Source organism: Notothenia rossii, assembly GCF_949606895.1.
Source record: "Notothenia rossii genome assembly, chromosome: 2".
NCBI classification, from domain to species: domain Eukaryota; kingdom Metazoa; phylum Chordata; class Actinopteri; order Perciformes; family Nototheniidae; genus Notothenia; species Notothenia rossii.
In genome coordinates this window covers 57,188,488-57,209,753 of record NC_136904.1, presented here as the reverse complement: position 1 = coordinate 57,209,753, position 21,266 = coordinate 57,188,488, and the positions used below count along the sequence as shown (strand labels likewise).

At 43.4% G+C, this 21,266-nt stretch overlaps 1 protein-coding gene across 6 annotated transcripts in view; it reads left to right on the top strand.

Annotated features, from left to right (window-relative positions):
* The first annotated feature begins 1,081 nt into the window (after positions 1-1,081).
* The window catches only part of LOC307030345 (melanophilin-like), a 138,074-nt gene continuing 117,889 nt past the window's right edge, over positions 1,082-21,266 (top strand). For 4 of the 6 annotated variants that reach the window (XR_013805628.1, XM_079666697.1, XM_079666696.1 and 1 more), the window contains exons 1-2: positions 1,082-1,701; positions 7,152-7,317. Coding sequence is in view for 5 of the 6 variants with exons in the window: in XM_079666697.1 (XP_079522823.1) it covers positions 1,677-1,701; positions 7,152-7,317 (191 nt within the window). In the remaining variant the exon portion in view is untranslated. The remainder of the gene's footprint in view (positions 1,702-7,151; positions 7,318-21,266) is intronic. The other 2 variants (XM_079666693.1, XM_079666694.1) reach the window with 2 other exon arrangements.

The window sequence follows — 21,266 nt, the reverse complement described above, 5'->3', positions numbered from 1 at the left end:
TTATTAGCACATTTTTACAACTTGAGGAACGAATGTCTTTTATAAGGGCTATACAAGTGCTCATACTGGGTGGCTTATTTAGTTTAAAAAAAATTATCCAACGATTTGCAAACCACTCTTTCCCCATGTAAGTCAATGGGAAAAAGTGTTTCCGGACCTGGCAACCAAACGGAAGTGTAGTACTGCCGTTTGGCCACCACGAATATTTTCATCTGAGTCCAGCGCACTTCCTGGGGGCTTGCCTAGAGCGCACGGAGCACAGAGCGGACAGCAGATAACGGAATTGCAGTTTTATTACTTATAGATTATCAGAACATTTCAAAGGGGACACAGCCACATTGGATATTAACCTATGGATTAACTACATCATCGTTGTTATCGTTTTAATGCCACTGAAGACCAGTTTAGACCAGACAAAGACGAAGGTAAGCCATGTTAGCATTGTGTAGCTACCTAGCGCCACTTGTTTTGATGTACGTTTTTATTGATAACGTCGCGAGTTCGTATCTTGAGGTGGGCACCGTTAGATTCTGTGTTTACGATCATAAAACGATGTGTTGGATGTGCAGCTAGGATAAGTAATAAGGGAGCTAGGAGTGATTTTCGGTGCAGTAATAGGTTAGCATTTTTCGCTCGGGGCTAATTCAGAGGCTAACTGTTAGCATTGTGGGGCCTAAGAGGATAACAGAGTATGTTTTTTTAATTTAATTTAATTTTTATTTTTTTCACAACAGTTGTATTAGGATGGAATGACTACCTATAGTGATAATTCAAAGTATAAAATGATTTTTACAGTGAAAAAGGTCAAATGGAACTGTTGGTTCCCAAATTACCCAGAGGTGAGTCCGCCTGGACTTTATTTTTCTAAACCTCTCTAAAAAGGTAAAGTTTCACTTGTTTTGCATCCATATTGATACAGGGTACTTATTATATGTTATAGTTTGGATTTCTAAAGCTTTTAGTCTACTAACCCATCATTCAAGGGTGGTTTTCACTATAAGTAATGTTTTTCTTTTAGGCGGACATTAGAATTTACATGTTTTTACTATGTTCCATCTGAATTTACTTTAAAATAAAAACATCTATATTGACGCTGACACTTTTACATCCAACTCACAGATGTAACCTTGCTTTGAGAAAAAAAAAATTAATTTACCCCTTTTAGAAGTGAAGATATAGTCTTTGCTGTGTTAGTGGCATTTTCGAGCCCGAAACCTGAAAAACAGGCTCAGGGCTTAAAGACCCTGTGAAGTGTGCACCTGTGCATGATCTGTTATGCTAATACGTATAGTAATGACCAAAATTGTCCATTGGAACCCATATCAAAAGATGTTGGAATAGCAACGAATTTGACGAGTTTTGAATTTGCCGGGGAAATCTGCAGTCGACCTTCGCCTTCGTGGGCGTGGCTTGCGATCTACTGCGTGACGTCACGAGATGGACGCCGCCGCACTGTTTACATTCACCACCGTTCATTTTTTCTCTTTTTCAAAGTCGAATTTCTCAACGTTTTTGAGCTAGTATTTTCCTGGAAAGTGTGTCGGAGTCGACTGGAAGTGATTGCCAATCGAGAAACCCTGACAATGGAGGCGACAGTGAAGAAAGAGGGATGAAAAACACAGGGGAAACGATGCATTGCCGCTGGCTGTAGTAATGTCAAGTCTGCCGAAGTGGCGATGTTTCTGTTCCCAAAAGATAAAGGTGAGCCTGGCTGGTGTCATTGTTTCGTAGATTCTTTGATTGATCATGATAAATAAAGGCCACTGGTCGATTCGAGAGAGAGAGAAAGAGAGACTGAGAGAGTTACAGGGTTGTCGTTAGCATCTGGTGCTAGCTCGGAGCTAACGGAGATTAGCTGTTTCAACAATAAGGAGAGGGAGAGTGCTCTCCTGTGGGACTGAGAGAGATAACGTCAGCTCAGGGAGGTAAACTGTAGCCTAAGTTATCTCAGTGGGTTTGGTCATCTATGTAAACAAATATTTCCATCTATGTAATATTAGTTGTATAAAATAGGTTAAGAAATCCTTCCAATGTTTTTTGATTATTGAAATATATGTTTCATATGAGTGTTGAGAGCTGTATCCATAGATCTCTTAATGTTGCCCTCAAAGTGCACCAGATTGATCACTTTCCTCATCTATCCTGTCCGAAAAGCTGTCCAAATCCATAATTTCTCTCACACTAGTATCACTTTCCAAAGTCTCCGCCATGTTTACAATCGCAACTGGGTACATCTTGTGACGTCACAGCCACTATCGTCTGCAATTTCCGTTAGGCTCAGACGGCAAAATTATGAATTCATTAATTATGAATTATTACAAATTATTTTAGCCATGAACAGGCACAATGATATGTAAGGAATGAAACTGCCATTTCATTTTGGTGCAAAAACATGCACTTCACTGGGTCTTTAAGAGGTTAATTAACTCACAATGGATTGGAGGTTTTCTTTGCGTAGACTGCACTCACATCACATTAAAGGTGACCTATCATACAAAATGCATTTTGTATGTCTTTTATACATGAATATGTGTCCCCGGTGTTCCAGGGAACTCACCAAGTGTCAGAAAACACAACCATCTCTATTTTCCTCCATACCCAAATCTCTTAAAAAGGGGCTGCAACGGATCTGATACAGACTGATACTAGTGATGGGTCGTTCGCGAAGTGAAGTGAACGAGATGAACTGATTCCTCCCACAAAACGATTTATTTGTTTGAATCGCCGCCTTCCGCCAAAAGCTAAAGAGAAGCAGTTCGCAAACTACGAACTTAAAGAACTGGCGAAAACAGTTCAGAACTGTTTCCTACAGTTATTTTATCTTATCCCTTTCTTTCAAGAGGAGGGTCCAAAATACTGGATGTTCCATCTACACAGAGTTGGACTCAGTTAGACAACTACCACAAATACAATGAAGTACTTTATTGTTGGACTCAGTAATAGTTGGACTTCTACCACAAGTAGGCTACTATGAAGTTATTTTACTGTGTACTTTTTCAGTTATTCTCCGTCAAACTCCTGTGGCAGAAAATCATTTTATCTCATAAAATATGGCAGAAAACATGCAGTTTGACAGAGGATTACAACTGTAATCAGAGCCCTCTCACACACACACACACACACACACACACACACACACACACACACACACACACACACACACACACACACACACAGAAGCGGGACATCCTCCTCAACCTGTCCGCCATAAATGCCTCAGAGGACGGATACCTGAACCGTAGCGTCCAGCTAGCTTAGCGATAAATACACACAGCGTTGTATTCTCCTCCCCCTGTCGGCCCTAAAAGCTTCAGAGGGCGGATACCTGAGCTCCATAGCGTCCCGCTAATGTGAAACACACACACACACAGTATTAGCGGGACATTCTCCTCCCCCTGTCGGCCCTAAAAGCTTCAGAGGATGGATGCCTGAACCGTAGCGTCCAGCTAGCTTAGCCGCTAGTTTAGCGATAAATACACACAGCGTTGTATTCTCCTCCCCCTGTCGGCCCTAAAAGCTTCAGAGGGCGGATACCTGAGCTCCATAGCGTCCCGCTAATGTGAAACACACACACACAGCGTTAGCGGGACATTCTCCTCCCCCTGTCGGCCCTAAAAGCTTCAGAGGGCGGATAGCTGGGTTCTGTAGGTAGCGTCCCACTAGCTTAGCCGCTAGCTAAAGGTAAACAAACATAGATGGGTACATAGCATATCAATAAATCGTCACCGATGTAGAGGATATATTTTTGTATTCACTTTGAACTCGGCCAAATGGAGTTTAATGCTTTGGGATTAAAGTTAGGCCACATAGTACGTGCATGGGTTTGAAAGTATAACGTGCTAGCCTGCTGTAATACATTGTATAGTCAGGCACACATTTATGAGATTTAACAATGGCCAATTATATTTCTTAAATAATATGTAGCCTATTCCCAGAACATAATTCATGGGACAACAAGGTGAGGTGTAAAATGTGTTTTAATATCATACATTTTACGCCAGCAAACTTCTTGTACGGACTTCGGCAGTAGTGAAGACTCACTGAACTAATTAAGTACAAAGACGAATCGTTCGCGAACGTGCAAATCACCAGAAGTCGTTCGCGAACCGGTGAACGAATCAGTGAACGAATCTTTAAAGTGAACTGAATCAAAAGATTTGTGTCCCCGAAGGGATTCGAAATGCCCATCACTAACTGATACAGCTATTGGGCCAAGTCCACCAATCAGGAGGAGACATTCACGGACATTGCCGTTTGAAAGCGCTGGAGACGCTGTAGTACATATGCCAGGCCTGTAGATGGTGCTATTCTCACAGAACTAGCCCATGCAAAGACAGTGTTAAATTGAGCGAAATGAGGAATGGCAAAAATGCATGATCTGTTTGGTATTTTGAAAAATAAAAGGTATAAATATGCCTTATATAGGTATGGTCCGACACTATATTATTCAAATATAGCATCATAGTTTTGCTTTAAAGGAACTGCAATGGCTCAGCACATAGAAATAATCGCAACTTTGTTCTCCAAGTTGCAATGTGTATCTATGGAACCTGATCCCTCTCTGAGAAATATGGTGACCCACCCAATGAGCAAATAACATTCTTAAAACTTTATTATCCCACGTAGTACCCTTAAACCAACACTGCATTGATTATTAACAGAGATAGACATGCATTCCGATGCTGCTGCTGTAACATTACACATTAAAAGCCTTGCAATTATTTTGCCCTACAAGAAATGAAAGTTGATATGAAGACTTTAGATTGTTACAATGTGATGTATCAAAACTCTTCTATAACAAGATCCATGACATGTGACTGAGGACTAAAGCCCAATTGGCCTCCACATAACCTCATGACCACTGCACTCTTTAATACAGAGGACATGCCCAAAATAATTGGATATAAAGCAATTGATTTAGTATTTTTAGTGTTTTCCAACCTAATTCCATATTCAACACAATGTATTTAATACCAATCTCAATGAGCCCGGACCTTTGCAGTGAGTGGAGAAAGGCGGAGAGGAGGCTTGTGTGCCTGCCTTTCTCCCTCCTGGTTAACTAGACATGTGATTAGCATTGCTGTCTGCTACTTAGTTTGCCCTCCAGCCAGTGTGCTCTGCCTTCGAAGGAAATACTGCCTGCAGCTACTCTCACAACACCAAGGTAAGACATATTTACAAACATTGATCTCCCAATGTTGTTAGGAGAAAGACAATTGTATTATTGCCTACATGTGGTTGTTTCTCAGACGTTTTAATTGACTTATTTTCTGCTTTTTGTTTCATTTTTTGGATTTCTGCTTCGTTAACTGTCAATGTGCAACAATGTTCTCATTACATTATGTGACTAAACTATGTCTGAAAGTGGTCTGGTGTCAAATTAGAAAAACAAATAATGCATCGTTTTTGAAGAAAAGGCCAAAGATGCCAAAAAGAAATGTTGTCAGTCTATCTGCAAAACTGCACATGGGAGCATGTAAGGTGGTCAGGACTAGAAGAAAAGTGTTTAGTCATCTATACTGTTCTTTTTTAAAACTATATAGTAAACCACATAGTAAACTGTGGCAGGTTTGTGTGTCTACACACCTGTTTAAAAGCCTAACCTTCCTTTTGCAAACAAAAGGAATTATTTTCTTTGCGGACATGTTATATATGTGTGCATCAAAATGTAATTTCAAACACCATACTTCAGTAAACAGGCTATACTCTTAGGATTTGTACACGCTGAAGAATAAAGACTAAAATAATGACATAGAAAATATTCTAAGTGTTGTGTTGGGGGAGCATTATGAGAACATAGATACCAAGTTGCTCACACCCACTAAGCAAATACATGTTGAGCTTTCTGTATGCCTTGGCTATTCAAATATAACGATTGAACGGTGGGAAAGTAGTAAGTACTATTTTATAAAGCTGGATGAGCACCATGTCCTTCTTTGAGTGTACCATTTAAATGTGAATGTTTCTCTGTTAAACTTGCATGCTTGTTTTTACCATTAGTGCCCAATTGCATAAGCAGAAATCTGATTATGCTATCACTCGTCCACTCCAGTATTTTAAGGCCTGTTGTAAACAAGACAATTATATGCCTTTCCTGAGCATCCCATTGCTGATTATTGATTATGAAAAAGAGTGTTTAGCTGCCATTTGTGTATGAGGAGCATACATTGTGAAGCAGGACCATGTGAAACGATTTGGGCCTGCTGGATTAAAGTCCCTCAGCAGTGTGATGGTTGAACTGGGCCGAACCTTCCCAGATCCCAGGACTCATCTCGACCAACGCTCATAACTGATCCATGATCAAAACGGTTATTCTGGTCTGTTTTGTTTTGAGAAAACAGCAGCCTCAAAGACTCACAGCAGTTAATTGGAAAAAGTCAAATTAATTAATTGGATGTTTACTGACAGCTTGAGAATGACCTGCAAACACATGAGCTATTTTATACATAAAATAGTGTAATGTCTCGCACAGTGTTGTAGAGAGCAGGCCCAGCTGTGTCAGGTAATGTTAGCATAGCAAAACTGTAGACAAGGAAATATTTACTGTTAACATTTGATAAGGTGTTGCTAAACTTTCTTTCTGCAATGTTGAATAGTTCAAAGATAAACAATTACAGCTGAGGAAGATAATTCCTCCTCTCTTTACATTACATTTAACTTTGATCCAAAGCGACTTACATACATTCAGCACTGTGAACAATCCCTACAGGAGCAATTTGGGGTGAAGTGTCTTGCCCAGGGACACAATGACATGCTGACTGCAGTGGGATTTGAACTTGCTATCCCCTAATTCAAAGTTCAGCACACTAAGTTCAGCGCACTATCACACTGAGCCACAGCTTCCCTCCTCTTGATCAGTGCAACAAATATATATTTCCAAACCCTTGTCACACAGAACCATGAACATTAGACGACTATCGCTGACCAGCGAGTGATGATTGGTGTCAGTCTAACGATGCAAAAAATCCCAAAAACTACATTTTTTGGTGACCTATTTTTACAGTTTGTATTGTTTTCACTATAAAAAAATCCTCATAAGAAATGAGGATTCATGCAAACTCAAGTTCATGTTGCTTTCTCCTCACTTAACACTTTTACATTGTGCACATTTCCAAACAGCTTATTGCGTTTCTATTATTGCACACATGTAGCCCAGCACAGGCTGCCATCTCCCAGGATCAGCCTCACCATCATGACTGGCACCACAGCAGGCAAGAAGCTGGATCTCTCCAAGCTCACAGACGAGGAGGCCAGACATGTTTGGGAAGTCGTCAAGCGAGATTTCGACCTGAGGAAGAAGGAGGAGGACAGACTGGGGTATGTTCTGAAATCACAGATATCTGCTCTCAACAAACCCACAGAGGGCATCCTGTGTGGTGTCTGCTGGCTTCAGGACGTGCTCATGTGTCCCTTCACTTTTTGAGGGTCAGGCTGCATTGATCAAACTGATTTATTTTGGGATCGGAATTTATGAAACATAGTTACTAAATTTTATAATGTTCAAAACTGTCTCTACATTTAAATCTAAATGTATATTGTTGTCCATTACTTGTATTTCATATTCATCCATAATATCCAGTGAAGACAAATAACAATAGATTATGTCGATTTAGAGACTTTATTTAGAGACAATAGATGTATACGGTCAGGTTTTTATTTTCCCTTCCAAAGGATAGCATCCTAGCATCCAAATTTGCAAGGGTTTGACATTGTTGTTGTTGATCATTTAATTTTGGAAGTTCAACCCCAACTTTGTAACATGTCTACAACTACACCAATATTTCAAAATATAGACATCAAGACCCTTAAGGACAACAATGTCCATCAACCACTATTTTGACTGCCATTACAGCATAAACGTGTGCATTGTGTGTTTTATATTATATCAGACCTGCAGTCTAAAGCCTGGGAACATTTTTATTTGTTTCTATATTACACCAGATTATGCCATGTTTTCCAAGTTTGCCCTTTGGAGAAGATACATTATATTTTCCTAGATTTCCCAAGGGGAATATGCATGACAACACTTTAAAGGGATGTCATGCACGTGCAACTGTGACCAGAAATATGGGATGGGTACTATTAGCAACAGATTATAAGAGACCAAGGCTGCAGCAGAAAAACCCTGAATATATTGAATTGAAGTGATTTGATGAAATCAGCTTTTGAACTTTTAAAATACATTTACTGTAAAACAAGAAGAAAGTATAGTTGAAAAAGTATATTTGACAATATTTAAAAGCCCAACTGAATTGAAACACTATCCAGAAATGACATACTTTAGTCTATTCCTGAAGGCTGGCATAACTTGGTTAAACTGAATGTCTCCAACAGATGATTCAGTCATTTGCTCCTGACTCACTGAGCTACTGACCAAATGTCTCCTCGGCTGAATTGACAGATGGATGGTTTAGATATCAGGCCATGGGAGGAAGAGCTCTAGAGGGGACTTCCTCCTATGCTTGGGCGTGGGATGACCTCTGCACAGCAGCAGCAGCAGCTCTCTAAGATATTAGGAATAGCAAGGATTTTCCACAAAATGAAGAATATTTGCAGTGGCACATTGTTAAAAAAACATTGTTAACATAGAAAGTGTAGAAGGACCCATTGGTTTGTGGTCTTCAGTTTTGAAACCATATATTTGTCATTTTGACTGTTGCAATCTTGATTTTATAGAACCAACAATGGCTCGAGGGCTCGGTGGAGAAACCAATGGCTGCTCAAGACTTTATCAAGGGGACCAAAATGTTAGAAGGAACTTTCTTGAAATGAAAATACCTGTGTAAGATTTAAAATTCTAACACAAAAATACTTACCACACCCAAAGACTGACAAGACAGTGGTCTCGACCCGCCATTCATTAGGTAGCCCTGGCCGGCTATGGCATACCATGAGAACTGCCTGTGACTGTGGCTGTGAGGTAGAGTGGTCTTCTTACAAAAGGAAGGTTGTCAATGTGTTCTTGGGCAATAAACGACCCCAAATTTGTGTGTGAGTGTGTGTGAATGTTAGTCTCCCTGAGTAGGTGAAAGAGCACCTTGTTAATTTTTAATTAACTTAAAATTACACTTAAACAAGGTTCAAAAGATATACATCAAACAGACCAGAACTCTCCCTTGTGTAAAATTCAAATATCCAACAAACACCAACAGAAAACAAGATCTTAAATACGTGGACTAATGACGAGAACTAGACACAGCTGGGGAGGGAAGGCAAAACACAAAGGCTCCAGGTGAAGATAATCAGGTGATCAAACAGGAGGGGAAACAGAGACAGGAAGTAAAGAAAAAGACATAACACTTTAAAAATAAAACGATAGTTACATATGTCACTACGGTTCTATGAATCCTGGATGACGGCCAGAGGCAGTGCTTAGCAGTGGATATCTTCTGTCTCGCGCATGCGCAGGTCGAATAGGTTCCGGTGTTGTCAACGAGTTCAGTCCTATGGAATCTTCTCGCGGGAACACGAGATTCCGAGTCATCCAGGATTCATAGAACCGTAGTTACATACTTAACTATTGTTCTATTTCATCCTTACTGGCCACCAGAGGAAGTGTTTAGCACTGGATGACTTATATCAACAGAGTCACGAGGAAGTCTGAATACTTACCCTATAGGGATGGCCTAGGTGGACTCTGCCTAGGTTGCCACCCCTCACAAACGGGTGCAACATTCACTCTGTAGTATCTGGCGAATGTGCTCGGGGATGCCCATGTGGCCGTGGCACATATGTCCTCCAGGGGCACACTCTCCAGGTCGCCCAAGACGTGGAGACACCCCTGGTAGACCACTCTGGGTGGCAAGGGACGGTCATTCACCTTGTATGCCTGGGCAATGACGTCCACGATCCAGTGGGACAAGCGCTGCTTTGAGAGCGCACAGCCCTTTCTAGGACCACCGTAACACAGAAAGAGCTGTTCAGACTGACGTATGCCTGCGGTAGTCTGGACAGCCCTTTCTAGGACCACCGTAACACAGAAAGAGCTGTTCAGACTGACGTATGCCTGCGGTAGTCTGGACATAAGCTCTAAGGGCCTGCACCAGGCATAAGAGTATTGACCTCTCTTCCCCCTCTCCTGATGGGGGATCAAACCGTGCCAGGTGGATAGGCCAACTAAAATGAGAGCGTGCTAGCACCTTAGGGAGGAACGCTGTATTCGGCCATAAGGTGACACCTGAGCCATCTGAGTTCCACCTCAGACACGAGCTGTTCTTGGACAAGACTTGAAGCTTGCTTACGTGCTTTGCTGAGGTGATGGCAAGAAGGAAATCAGTCTTAGCTGAGAGCCACCTCAGTTCTGCCTGTGACAAGGGTTCAAAGGGAGGCGAGCATAGGGCATCCAGCACCAAGGGCAGATCCCATGTAGGAGCCCTTGGGACGTTCGGGGGGCGAAGCCTCAGAGCTCCCCTTAAGAAGAGGGATACCAGCCTATGGCTCCTCACTGTGTTGTTCTCAACCCTTGAGTGTTGAGCTGATATAGCAGCCACATACACCCTGACGGTAGTCGGACGTGTGGCCCTCGTTGCACTGTACATGCAATGTACTGGGTCCTCATTTCGCCCTTGGCACCAGCCAGAAAACAGTTTCCACCTGTTTTCGTACTGCCTCATCAATAGATGGTGCCCTTACATTGAGAATAGTCAGGAAGTGCCTGAGTGCTAGGTACACAGCTCGTAGCTCTAGCACGTTGATGTGTTCTGTGCAGTCCTGAACAGACCACTGCCCACGAGCTGTCCTGTTCTGCCACACCGCACCCCATCCCAAGAGGCTGGCATCCGTCGTAACGGTCTCTCTGTGGAAAGGGACGGAGCTCATGGCCACGCCCCTTGACATATACGACATCTCCCTCCATGGGGATAGAGTGGAGAGGCACTGTTGTGACACCCTGATTTGTCTGTGCCTGTGCAACTTGGGTTCGAAGTGGAGGCTGTTCAGCCATCTCTGCAGGGGGCGCAGTGACAGCAAGCCCAAGGGAGGCAGCTATCAGCTTGCCCAAGAGGCAGAGAAAAAAAATGTATGGAAGGGACCTGCCCCTTCGGAAGAGGGGAAGAAGCTGGTGGATGTCGTCCAGGCGCTGAGCAGATGAAGGTTAGGCTCTGAGAGGGGTTCAGACAACTCTTCTCCATGTTCACCTTGAGGCCTAGCCGGGCGACATGAGAGAGAAGTTGAGCCGTGTCCTGGGTCGACTGCAACCGGGATGGTGCACAAATCAACCAGTCGTCTAAGTATGGCAGAATCTTCATTCCCTGAGACTGCAAGGGTGAGAGGGCTGCCGCGACACACCCGGTGAACACCCTTGGGGAGAGGGATAGTCTGAATGGAAGTGCCCTTAACTGGAAATGCCGGCCTTTGAAGGCAAAGCGAAGAAACTGCCTGTGATGAGGCACAATAGGCACATGAAAATAAGCATCCTTCAAGTCGACGGACGTGAACCATTCCCCCCTGGCAACGGTAAGAAGAACGTCCGCTGTGCTCAGCATATGGAAAGGTAAAATCTTTAGGAACTCAGAAGGAGTCCCCTCAGATCGAGGATCGGGCAAAGTCCAACGCCTTTCTTCCTTACCCAGCTACCCAGTAGTCGAGCTGCTGCTGGGAGAAATAACTGACAGCCGGCCCCAGACCCTCAGTACCTTGCCCCCTGGCCTCTGGAGGCTCTGGGGGGGCGACGGTTAGGCACTGGATGCCGAGGCTGCCTTGGGGGCTAGTTAGCAGGGCCGCGCTGGTAGTGGGCCGGCCCCCTTGTGGGAGGCTGAGGCCCATAGTGGGCACCGGGGTGAGCCAGTGGATGGGATGGATCTAGGCCTACCGGGGGGCATGTCTCTGCGAAGAGCTGAGAACTGTTGCCTGGTCTGACTAGCTTGGACATCTCGTTTGAGCACCTGTAAGGCAGCTGAACCGAACCGCTCCCCCGGCTCCACTGGGACAGCACGGAGAGTCCTCCTACATGCCTCTGACAAGGGTGACTGTGCAAGCCAAACCTGGCGACGAGTCTGGACGAGAGTGGACATCAGGCACCCAAGCTCTCTAGACATCAGAGCAAACGCTTGTAATGAGGCGTCACTGAGGCTGGTAGAGGAAGCGCTGAGAGCATCCTGCTGCAGGGAAGCTGAGCATGAGGTGAGAGAGGGAATTGCCTATACGGCCCATGCGCGCCACTGTATCATTAACCTTAGTGAGCATGGAGTTATTTTTCAATCGGCTTCACTTTTCAGGCCCGGAGATTGACACTTGGCATATCTTCATTCTGTCCACAGAAGTATCTAACTAAGATGGTGACCCAACCTAACTTGCAGTTTAATCAAATCAAATCAAGTTTTATTTATAAAGCACATTTAAAAGCGATTTTTGGTCGAGCCAAAGTGCTGTACATGTAATAAAAACACATTACTACAATCACAATAAAAGACAATAAATGACAATAGATATATAAAAAAACACAGGGAAAAGTCAGGAGTCTTACTCTGAATAGAAGGCCAGGGAGAAGAAGTGTGTCTTAAGAGTAGATTTTAAAACGTTCAATACATTGTCTTCTTTTAAGCAACCCATAATCCCATCCCACTCAACTGGAGGTGTGAAAACATCGGCTGGTGGTGCCTTCAATAAAACTTGTAAAATATGGACATTACATTGCATTACATTACATTGTATTTAGCTGACGCTTTTATCCAAAGCGACTTACAATAAGTACATTTGACCAGAAAGATACAACCTTGAAGAAAACAGAATCATATAAGTAAATCAGGTTTCATAGAGCCAAACATTTCAAGTGCTACTCAACTGGTTTTAGATAAGCCAGTCCTTTATTAGTATATAAGTGCTCTGTTAGCAGTTCTTTGTTAGTAATTATATCGCTGGAAGTGGAGTCGAAAGAGATGAGCTTTCAGTCTGCGCTGGAAGATGTGTAAGCTTTCTGCTGTCCTGATTTCAATGGGGAGCTCATTCCATCATTTTGGAGCCAGAAGAGCAAACCCACGTGTTTTTGCTGATGGGAACTTGTGTCGCCCTCGCAGTGCGGGTGCAGCAAATCGTTTGGCTGATGCAGAGCGAAGTGCACGCTGGATGTAGGAAGGGCCAGATCCATTCGCAGCATGGTACGCAAGAACCATTGTTTTGAAGTGGATTCTAGCAGTTGCCGGAAGCCAGTGAAGGGAGCGGAGGAGCGGCGTGGTGTGGGAGAATTTAGGAAGGTTGAAGACCAGACGAGCCGCTGCATTCTGGATGAGCTGCAGAGGTCGGATGGCACATGCAGGTAGACCAGCCAGGAGGGAGTTGCAGTAGTCTAGGCGTGAGATGACGAGAGCCTGGGCCAGAACCTGCGTCACTTTCTGGGTCAGCTGGGAACGTATTCTCCCGATGTTGTAAAGCGTGTATCTGCAGCAGCAGGTTGTAGCAGCGATGTTTGCAGTGAAGAACAGTTTGTTATCTAGGGTCACACCCAGATTCCTTGCAGGCTGAGTCGGGGAAACAACAGAGGTGCCGATGTTGATTGTTAGGTCAAGAGTTGGACAATCTTTTCCCGGAAGGAAAAGCAGTTCAGTCTTGTCAAGGTTGAGCTTGAGGTGATGAGCAGACATCCACTGAGAGATGTCAGCTAGACAAGCAGAGATGCGTGCGACGACCTGGGTCTCTGAGCGGGGAAAGGACAGAATTAATTGGGTGTCGTCAGCGTAGCAGTGGTATGAAAAACCATGCGGGCTAATGACTGATCTGAGCAAGTTTGTGTACAAGGAGAAGAGTAGGGGACCAAGAACAGAGCCCTGAGGGACCCCTGTAGTTAATTGACAAGGGTCGGACTCGGACCCTCTCCAAGTTACCCTGTAGCTACGGTTTTTGAGGTATGAGGTGAGGAGGGAAAGTGCAGTGCCTGAAAACCTTTTGGAGAGTGCGAAGGAGGATCTGATGGTTCACCGTGTCGAATGCAGCAGACATGTCCAGAAGGATGATGACAGAGGAGAGGGATGCTGCTTTAGCAGTGTGCAGTTCCTCAGTGACAGCAAGGAGAGCAGTTTCTGTTGAGTGACCTGCCTTGAAACCAGACTGGTGCGGATCCAGAAGGTTGTTCTGATGGAGATAACAGGAGAGTTGTTTAAAGACAGCGCGTTCAAGTGTTTTAGACAGGAACGGGAGGAGAGAGACAGGCCTGTAGTTTATAACATCAGACGGGTTGAGAGTGGGTTTCTTTAGGAGAGGGTTTACTCTTGCCTCCTTGAGACTGTTTGGAAAGTGACCAGAAGTTAGAGAAGTGTTGATGAAATGGGTGAGAAACGGTAGAATATCAGGAGCGATAGTCTGAAGGAGGTTTGAGGGGATAGGGTCCAGAGGACAGGTGGTAGGGTGGGCAGAGGTAATGAGGGTAAGAACCTCACTTGGAGAGAGAGGGGAAAAGGAGGTCAGTGTGTGGGTGAAGGGAGGGTCTGGTGACTGGATTGGAATAGGAAGATTGGATCTTATCTTGGAAGAAAATGCTTTTTTCCTGAGAGATCGAAGCAGAGAAAGAGGAGAGGAGAGCCTGATAGGTTAGGAGGTCGTCATGATGTTTGGAATTCCATAGTTTCCGCTCTGCTGCCCTAAAGATGGTTCTATTAGCACGCAGTGCATCATTTAGGCAGGGAGCCGGAGGGGACTGACGAGCCTGCCGAGATGTGAGAGGACAGAGAGAGTCCAGAGAGGATGAGAGAGTAGAGAGGAGAGTTTCTGCAGCAGAGTTTGGAGGCAGGAGTTGGAACGAATCAGAGGAAGGGAGGGCTGAGGGCACCGATGAGGCAAAGGTAGAGGGGGAGAGGGAACGAAGGTTGCGGCGGACAGGTGCAGGATGAGAAGAGATTATTTTGTTATGTTTGGAAAGGGGTAGAGAGAATGAAATGAAGAAGTGATCGGATGTGTGGAGCGGGTTTACAGAGAGGTTAGAAGTAGTGCAGTTGTTTGAGAATATGAGATCAAGGACATTGCCAGCTATATGAGTTGGTGGGGATGGAGACAGTGAGAAAGTAAAGGTGGTTAACAGAGATGTTAGTTCGTCTATCTTCCCTGTCTGGAGGTTGAAGTCTCCGAGAAGTACAGCGGGAGGGCCAGTTTCAGGGATGTGTGAGAGGAGATGATCTAACTCCTCCAAGAAGTCCCCCAAGGCGCCTGGTGGACGGTAGAGAACAACAATGGTTAATTGTATATGATGGGTTACTGTGACGGCATGGAATTCAAAGGTGGAAGGAGTGAAGTTAGGTAGCTTGAAGAAGGAAAAGCTCCATTTGGGAGAGAGCAGGAGACCAGTGCCACCTCCTCTGCCAGTGGGTCTGGGTGTATGGGAGAAGGAATATGCTGTGGAGAGAGCTGCTGGGGTGGATGTGTTGGATGGAGTAATCCAGGTCTCAGTGTCATGCAGGTGTCTTATAGAAGAGACCTTTTAATAGTTTTCTGGTATCGTGCCTGCAGTTCCCAAAGAGTCAGACTTTGGTTTTAAAGACCAACTTTTATCCATCAATGTGCATTTTCATGCATGAAGTTTATTCTTTAAGATTCCCTACCCCAGAGGGAGGTTTTTTCCACATGGTGCCATGCAGGAGTGTGCTTGTTTGTGAGCTCCGTTCACAAATAAAACACTTTCCTTCTTCAATCTCCTCCACCTAAGTTGCCCTCCCTGCCAGAGTTCTCCCTCAGCTATTTGCTTTTCATTCAAATGAGCAGTTGTTTGCTACTGAAGCAACTTTTTTTCATTCATGGCCTCTGCAATCTATAAATACATACAGATCTTCATGTGGTTTACATATAAAACTGGCATGTCTAAATCTCGTAAAACCAAATATGTTGGATTAAAGAATTACCGTAATTTTCGGACTATAAGCCGCACCTGAATATAAGCCGCAGCAGCGGCATACCACTCTCGGTTTCACTTTTACTTTTGCGCGCTACCTGTCTCACTCTTTTCCGACCTCCAGCTTTTCCTGCTGGAACCCGCCGCTTAAAGGTGGGGGTCCGCGGACCGGCCATAGAGCCCATAGAGTTAAAGTTGTTGGCCGTTAGCTGTAAAAATCCATAGATTAGCCGCACCGTTATATAAGCCGCAGCGTCGAAAAATAGGGAAAAAGGCGCGGCTTATAGTCCGATAATTACGGTAAGTTGTTTATGTTGGCGACAATTTTTTCTTTGTTTTGCTATAACCAGTCCACCAAAATAACAGGCATTGCATCACATAAGTGTAGTACTAGATTATTGTGTGTTTGTTTTTTTTAAATCGTTGAAATTCAAAGATTTGGTTTATGTTAAAATTAAAATTGTCATTCATATTATAATTAGGTATTAAATAAAAAAAAATAATCTAATTAATTAGAGGCTTTGTAATGAATTAATCGAAATTAATCGCATTTTTAATCACATATAAATATTTGCAATTTTTTTCACATGGATTTTAGTATACCATTGAATAATGACTGAATACATAAGCTTAAGCAACAAAACATTGTTTAATTTTTTCAAGGTGTTACTTAACCAAGACCAACAGAAAAGTGCAATTTTTGCCATAAAGTGTAGCAATAGCATATTTAGGAATATAGTACATTTCAGAGATTCAGGTAGCCTATAGGTAGGTAGACCTTCTGTAAACTATAACACTTTGTTTTTTAAGTAAAACACAATACTTTCAAGTACATTCAGAACATTGGAAACCCTGACTATTAGAAAACATCTCTCTGTTGCTTCAGACTTTGTTGATTTACCAACAGTTGATTTAAAAAATCTAATCAATTTCAGTCCAACTCTCTCAATAACCTTGGCCAAAACAATAAACAGTTCAACATAAAGTGCCAGTTGCACCAACAACGTAATAAATAGTTCAACATAAAGTGTACCATTTAAAATAAAATAAAAAAGTGCCAGTGATTGACTTCAATCCCTCCTATTCTTCCAATATCCTGATGAAAAATAAAATCTCTCTGTTGCATAGGCCACTGTTTGATCAACGCGAATTGGGTGTGGGTCCTTGTACTCCGAGTCGGGCTAACGTCCACGCTAGCTTCCACGCTAGCTGCTATATGTTTTGCATTGAGGTGATACTTGAGGCTTGATGTGCTGCGGTGATATGCAAATTCCTTTTTGCATAATTTGCAAACAACCGTGCTCTTATCGACGCTTCTATCCCTCCGTTTTTTAAAACAAAATGTCCCATCCACGGGGCCAACCAAAGCGGTCTCATCAGCTTCTTCGTTCATGTTTGACTATTGTTCACTGTGGTTTGTTGTTGTCTGAAGTCATGAAAGTTAGTTGGTGCTCCAGTATAATCGGTACCCCTGAAAATCATCCTGTGAGAAACGTTCCGCGGTGCAAAAATAAGTGGGATTAAAATGCGTTAATTTTTTGAACGCGTTAATTTTTGTGTAATTAATTAATCGTAATTAACGCGTTAAAGTCCCGGCCCTAATTATAATATACTAATTAACTGAAATCTGCTTTAGAAAGGGTCTGTCTTGGTATCTTTGCAGTGTCATCCCCTGGATTATTTCCAAAGAATTTCATATCTTTATAATATAAAAAATGTAATATCTTTATAATATTAAAAATGTCATATCTTTATAATATAAACAATTTCATATCTTTATAATATTAAAAATGTCATATCTTTATAATATTAAACATTTCATATCTTTATAATATTAAAAATGTCATATCTTTATAATATTAAAAATGTCATACAACTATAACAGAGAATAGTTGATTTGTCTTGTTGAGTGCAGTGGCATTGACAGGTTTGTTCCATTCTGCATGAAACATTAATGAAGTTGGCTGCTCTGGTTATTCTGGATCGTTATTAAAGGGATTATTTAACACATTTCCTAAATCCACAAAAAGATAATGTAAAAACATTTTTATAGCTTATTTCCACTGACCCCAATTGGCCTTAGCCTCCTGTGAAAAATAAAATGTTTTAGCTGCATCAGTAGTATAACTGAATAATGTTTGCTCGACTGGATAAGAATAGGTCACAGTCATTATGAGGATCAGATGAGCTCCGAGCCGTCTGAGTCCCTCAGCTCTGCACTCGGCTCGGTGGATTCGAGGTGGGATCCTTCCTTCACGCTCCACTGGGCGGTGGACAAACATCAGGCCTGAAGACGGATAAATCACAGAGAGTGAACGCTGGCACGTCTGGCTGCCGCTGCTCTCTGGAACTACTGAGTATTACTCCAATACTGTCGTTTCTTTGTCACTAGTTTTACTGTTATCTCAGCCATTTGAACAGTAGCCTATCCTCCCGACAATATCAGTGACTTTATCCCTTGTTTTAACTTGCAATCGTGTGTGTTTTGGACTACCGATTTACCGGCTTCCTACCTGGCTAGCTCCCTTGCCTCACCTAGCCGCCGCTAGTATCATACTCCCGGGACCTGTATCTGGTAACTTCACCACCCAGGCAACGATGTGGATCAACAGGCAGCTGGTATGGAGTATCCTCGCATGGATTATATCCTTCATAGTCCATCCAGTAACACCAATACTTCAATACTCAGCCGTCAAACTTTTCCAACTGCGATTCCACCTGTCAGAGCCCCCACCGGCATTGCATCACCTGGATATCGCTCACCATGCTCGCCGGACATACATCCAACGCGGATCCCGTCGGAGCTTCAACTTCGATGACACAAAACCAATTCGATCCTTCTGTTCCTCAAATCCTCGTCCTGCAAGAAGATCCACCGGACGGTCTATTGACCACAGCTCACTAGCAAACCTGGCCAGGTGTGCTAGTGCTGGCGTCAAACCTGACAGAAACGATCTCACCATCGGGCTATTCAACATCCGCTCGCTCAACAACAAGGGATTTTTACTTCATGATCTACTGGAAGATCGTAAGTTTGATTTTCTATGTCTGACTGAGACGTGGCAACAGCCCAATGACTTTTCGCAGCTTAATCAAACTATCCCATCTGGATTTGTTTATACCAGCAAATCCCCTCTCTCTGGCAGGGGCGGCGGTCTCGCGATACTTTACAACGAGAAGTGGAAAGTATCTGCACTGACAGTTCCTGTGAATACTTCCTTTGAGTCCATTGCTCTGCAAATCAATGGGCCAATTCAAACAATTCTTGCCACTGTCTATCGTCCACCCAAGGCCAATAAGGACTTTTTAAATGAACTCTCTGCTTTTTTTACTTTCCTATATTCTCTCTCCCCTAATATAATAGTGCTGGGTGATTTTAATATTCACATGGACAATGTCAACAATAATCTCACAAAGGACTTTACATCATGCCTGGACAGTTTTGGATTACAGCAATATATTGACTTTCCCACACACTCAAAAGGACATATACTTGATCTGATCTGCTGCTCCTGTTTAACTCCTCTGAACTGCTCTGCATTCGATTTGCCCATTTCTGACTACAAGTTTGTAACCTTCAATGTCAAGTTAACATTACCCAAAGCAAATATTTCACGATCCATCTCATTCCGTAACGTTAAGAATATCAACACGCCTGCTTTTTCTATTGGAATTAACAACCTCCCCTGCAAAGACTACCTATCCACCACCGATGAGCTGGTCTCCCATTACAATGATGGACTCCATAACCTTTTAAACATACATGCACCTCTGAAAACACGGTCTGTCTCTTTCACCCGCTCTGCCCCCTGGTATACACCCGAGTTACGCCAGCTCAAAGCTAAAGGTCGTCGTCTTGAACGCATGTATACTAAAACTGGCCTTGTAGTTCATAAGGACATGTACAACAGCCACATACTCGCCTATAAGGATGCTCTTTCCTCCGCTAAATCAGCATACTATGCCAACTTAATTAGGTTAGGTGAAGGAAACACCAGAATCCTGTTCTCTACAGTCAACAGCATTCTGCAACCACCAGCCTCTCTTGCACCCCACCTGTATTCAACTTCTCAATGTAACACCTTCATGATATTTTTCAATGCCAAAATCTAAAATGTTCACCAGCAACTGACCTCCTCTAGCTATACATCTCTTCACTCAACTCCGTATGCTCCCCTCTCCTCCCCACTATCCAGCTTCGACCTTCCCACTGTCGCTGAAATATCAAATCTCATTCGTAAATCCAAATCATCCACCTGCCAGCTTGATCCCCTTCCTACCCACCTAGTTAAAGCATGTCTACCTTCTCTTTCCGCTTCAATTACCGACATAATTCACTCCTCCCTTACCTCTGGTCTCCTCCCCTGATCCCTCAAAACAGGTGCAATAACCCCTATTCTCAAGAAACCAGGTGCGGACCCCAACAACTTGAATAATTTCCACCCAATCTCTAATTTACCATTTCTCTCCAAGATACTCGAAAAAACTGTTGCAGCCCAAGTCCACACTCATCTGAACAACAATAATCTTTTTGAAGAATTTCATTCTGGTTTCCGCTCCTCACACAGTACAGAGACGGCCATGGTTAAAATAACAAACGATCTCCTGGTAGCAGCTGACCCTGGGCTCTTATCCATACTCATCCTCCTTGACCTGACTGCAGCCTTTGACACAATCTCACACCACATCCTTCTTGACAGATTATCTTCCATTGGTAACACTGGCACATCCCTCACCTGGTTTAGATCTTTCCTCTCTGGCCATACTCACTTTGTCCAACTCAAACACTTCAAATCACAGTCTTCACTGGTGTTCCTCAGGGTTCTGTCTTGGGCCCCCTCCTATTAATCATCTACCTTCTACCTCTCGGACATATCTTCAGAAAATACGCAATCCAATTTCCCTGCTACGCGGATGACACCAAGCTCTATTTCTCCACCAAACCCACTTCCACTCTCCCCCCCACTGCCCTTTCCGACTGCTTACTGGAAATCAAATCCTGGTTCTCATCCAACTTTTTAAAACTAAACAGTGATAAAACTGAGTTTCTCTTAGTTGGCTCCAAGTCCACTCTGGCCAAAACTGACAAATTCTTCCTCACTATTGACAATTCCACAGTCCCACCCTCCCCCCAAGTTAAGACTCTGGGTGTCATCCTTGACAGCACCTTATCATTTAAAGCTCACATCAACAACATCACTCGATCTGCCTACTTCCACCTCCGCAATATTAACCGCCTCCGCCCATCACTTACACCCAACAGCACCGCCATCCTCATCCACGCCCTCGTTACATCCCGTATTGATTATTGCAACTCCATCCTCTCTGGTTTTCCTCACAAATCCCTGCGTAAGCTCCAACTGGTCCAAAACTCAGCCGCCCGTATCATTACCAGAACTCCTTCCATTAATCATATCACTCCGGTTCTCCAACAACTCCATTGGCTCCCCGTTAA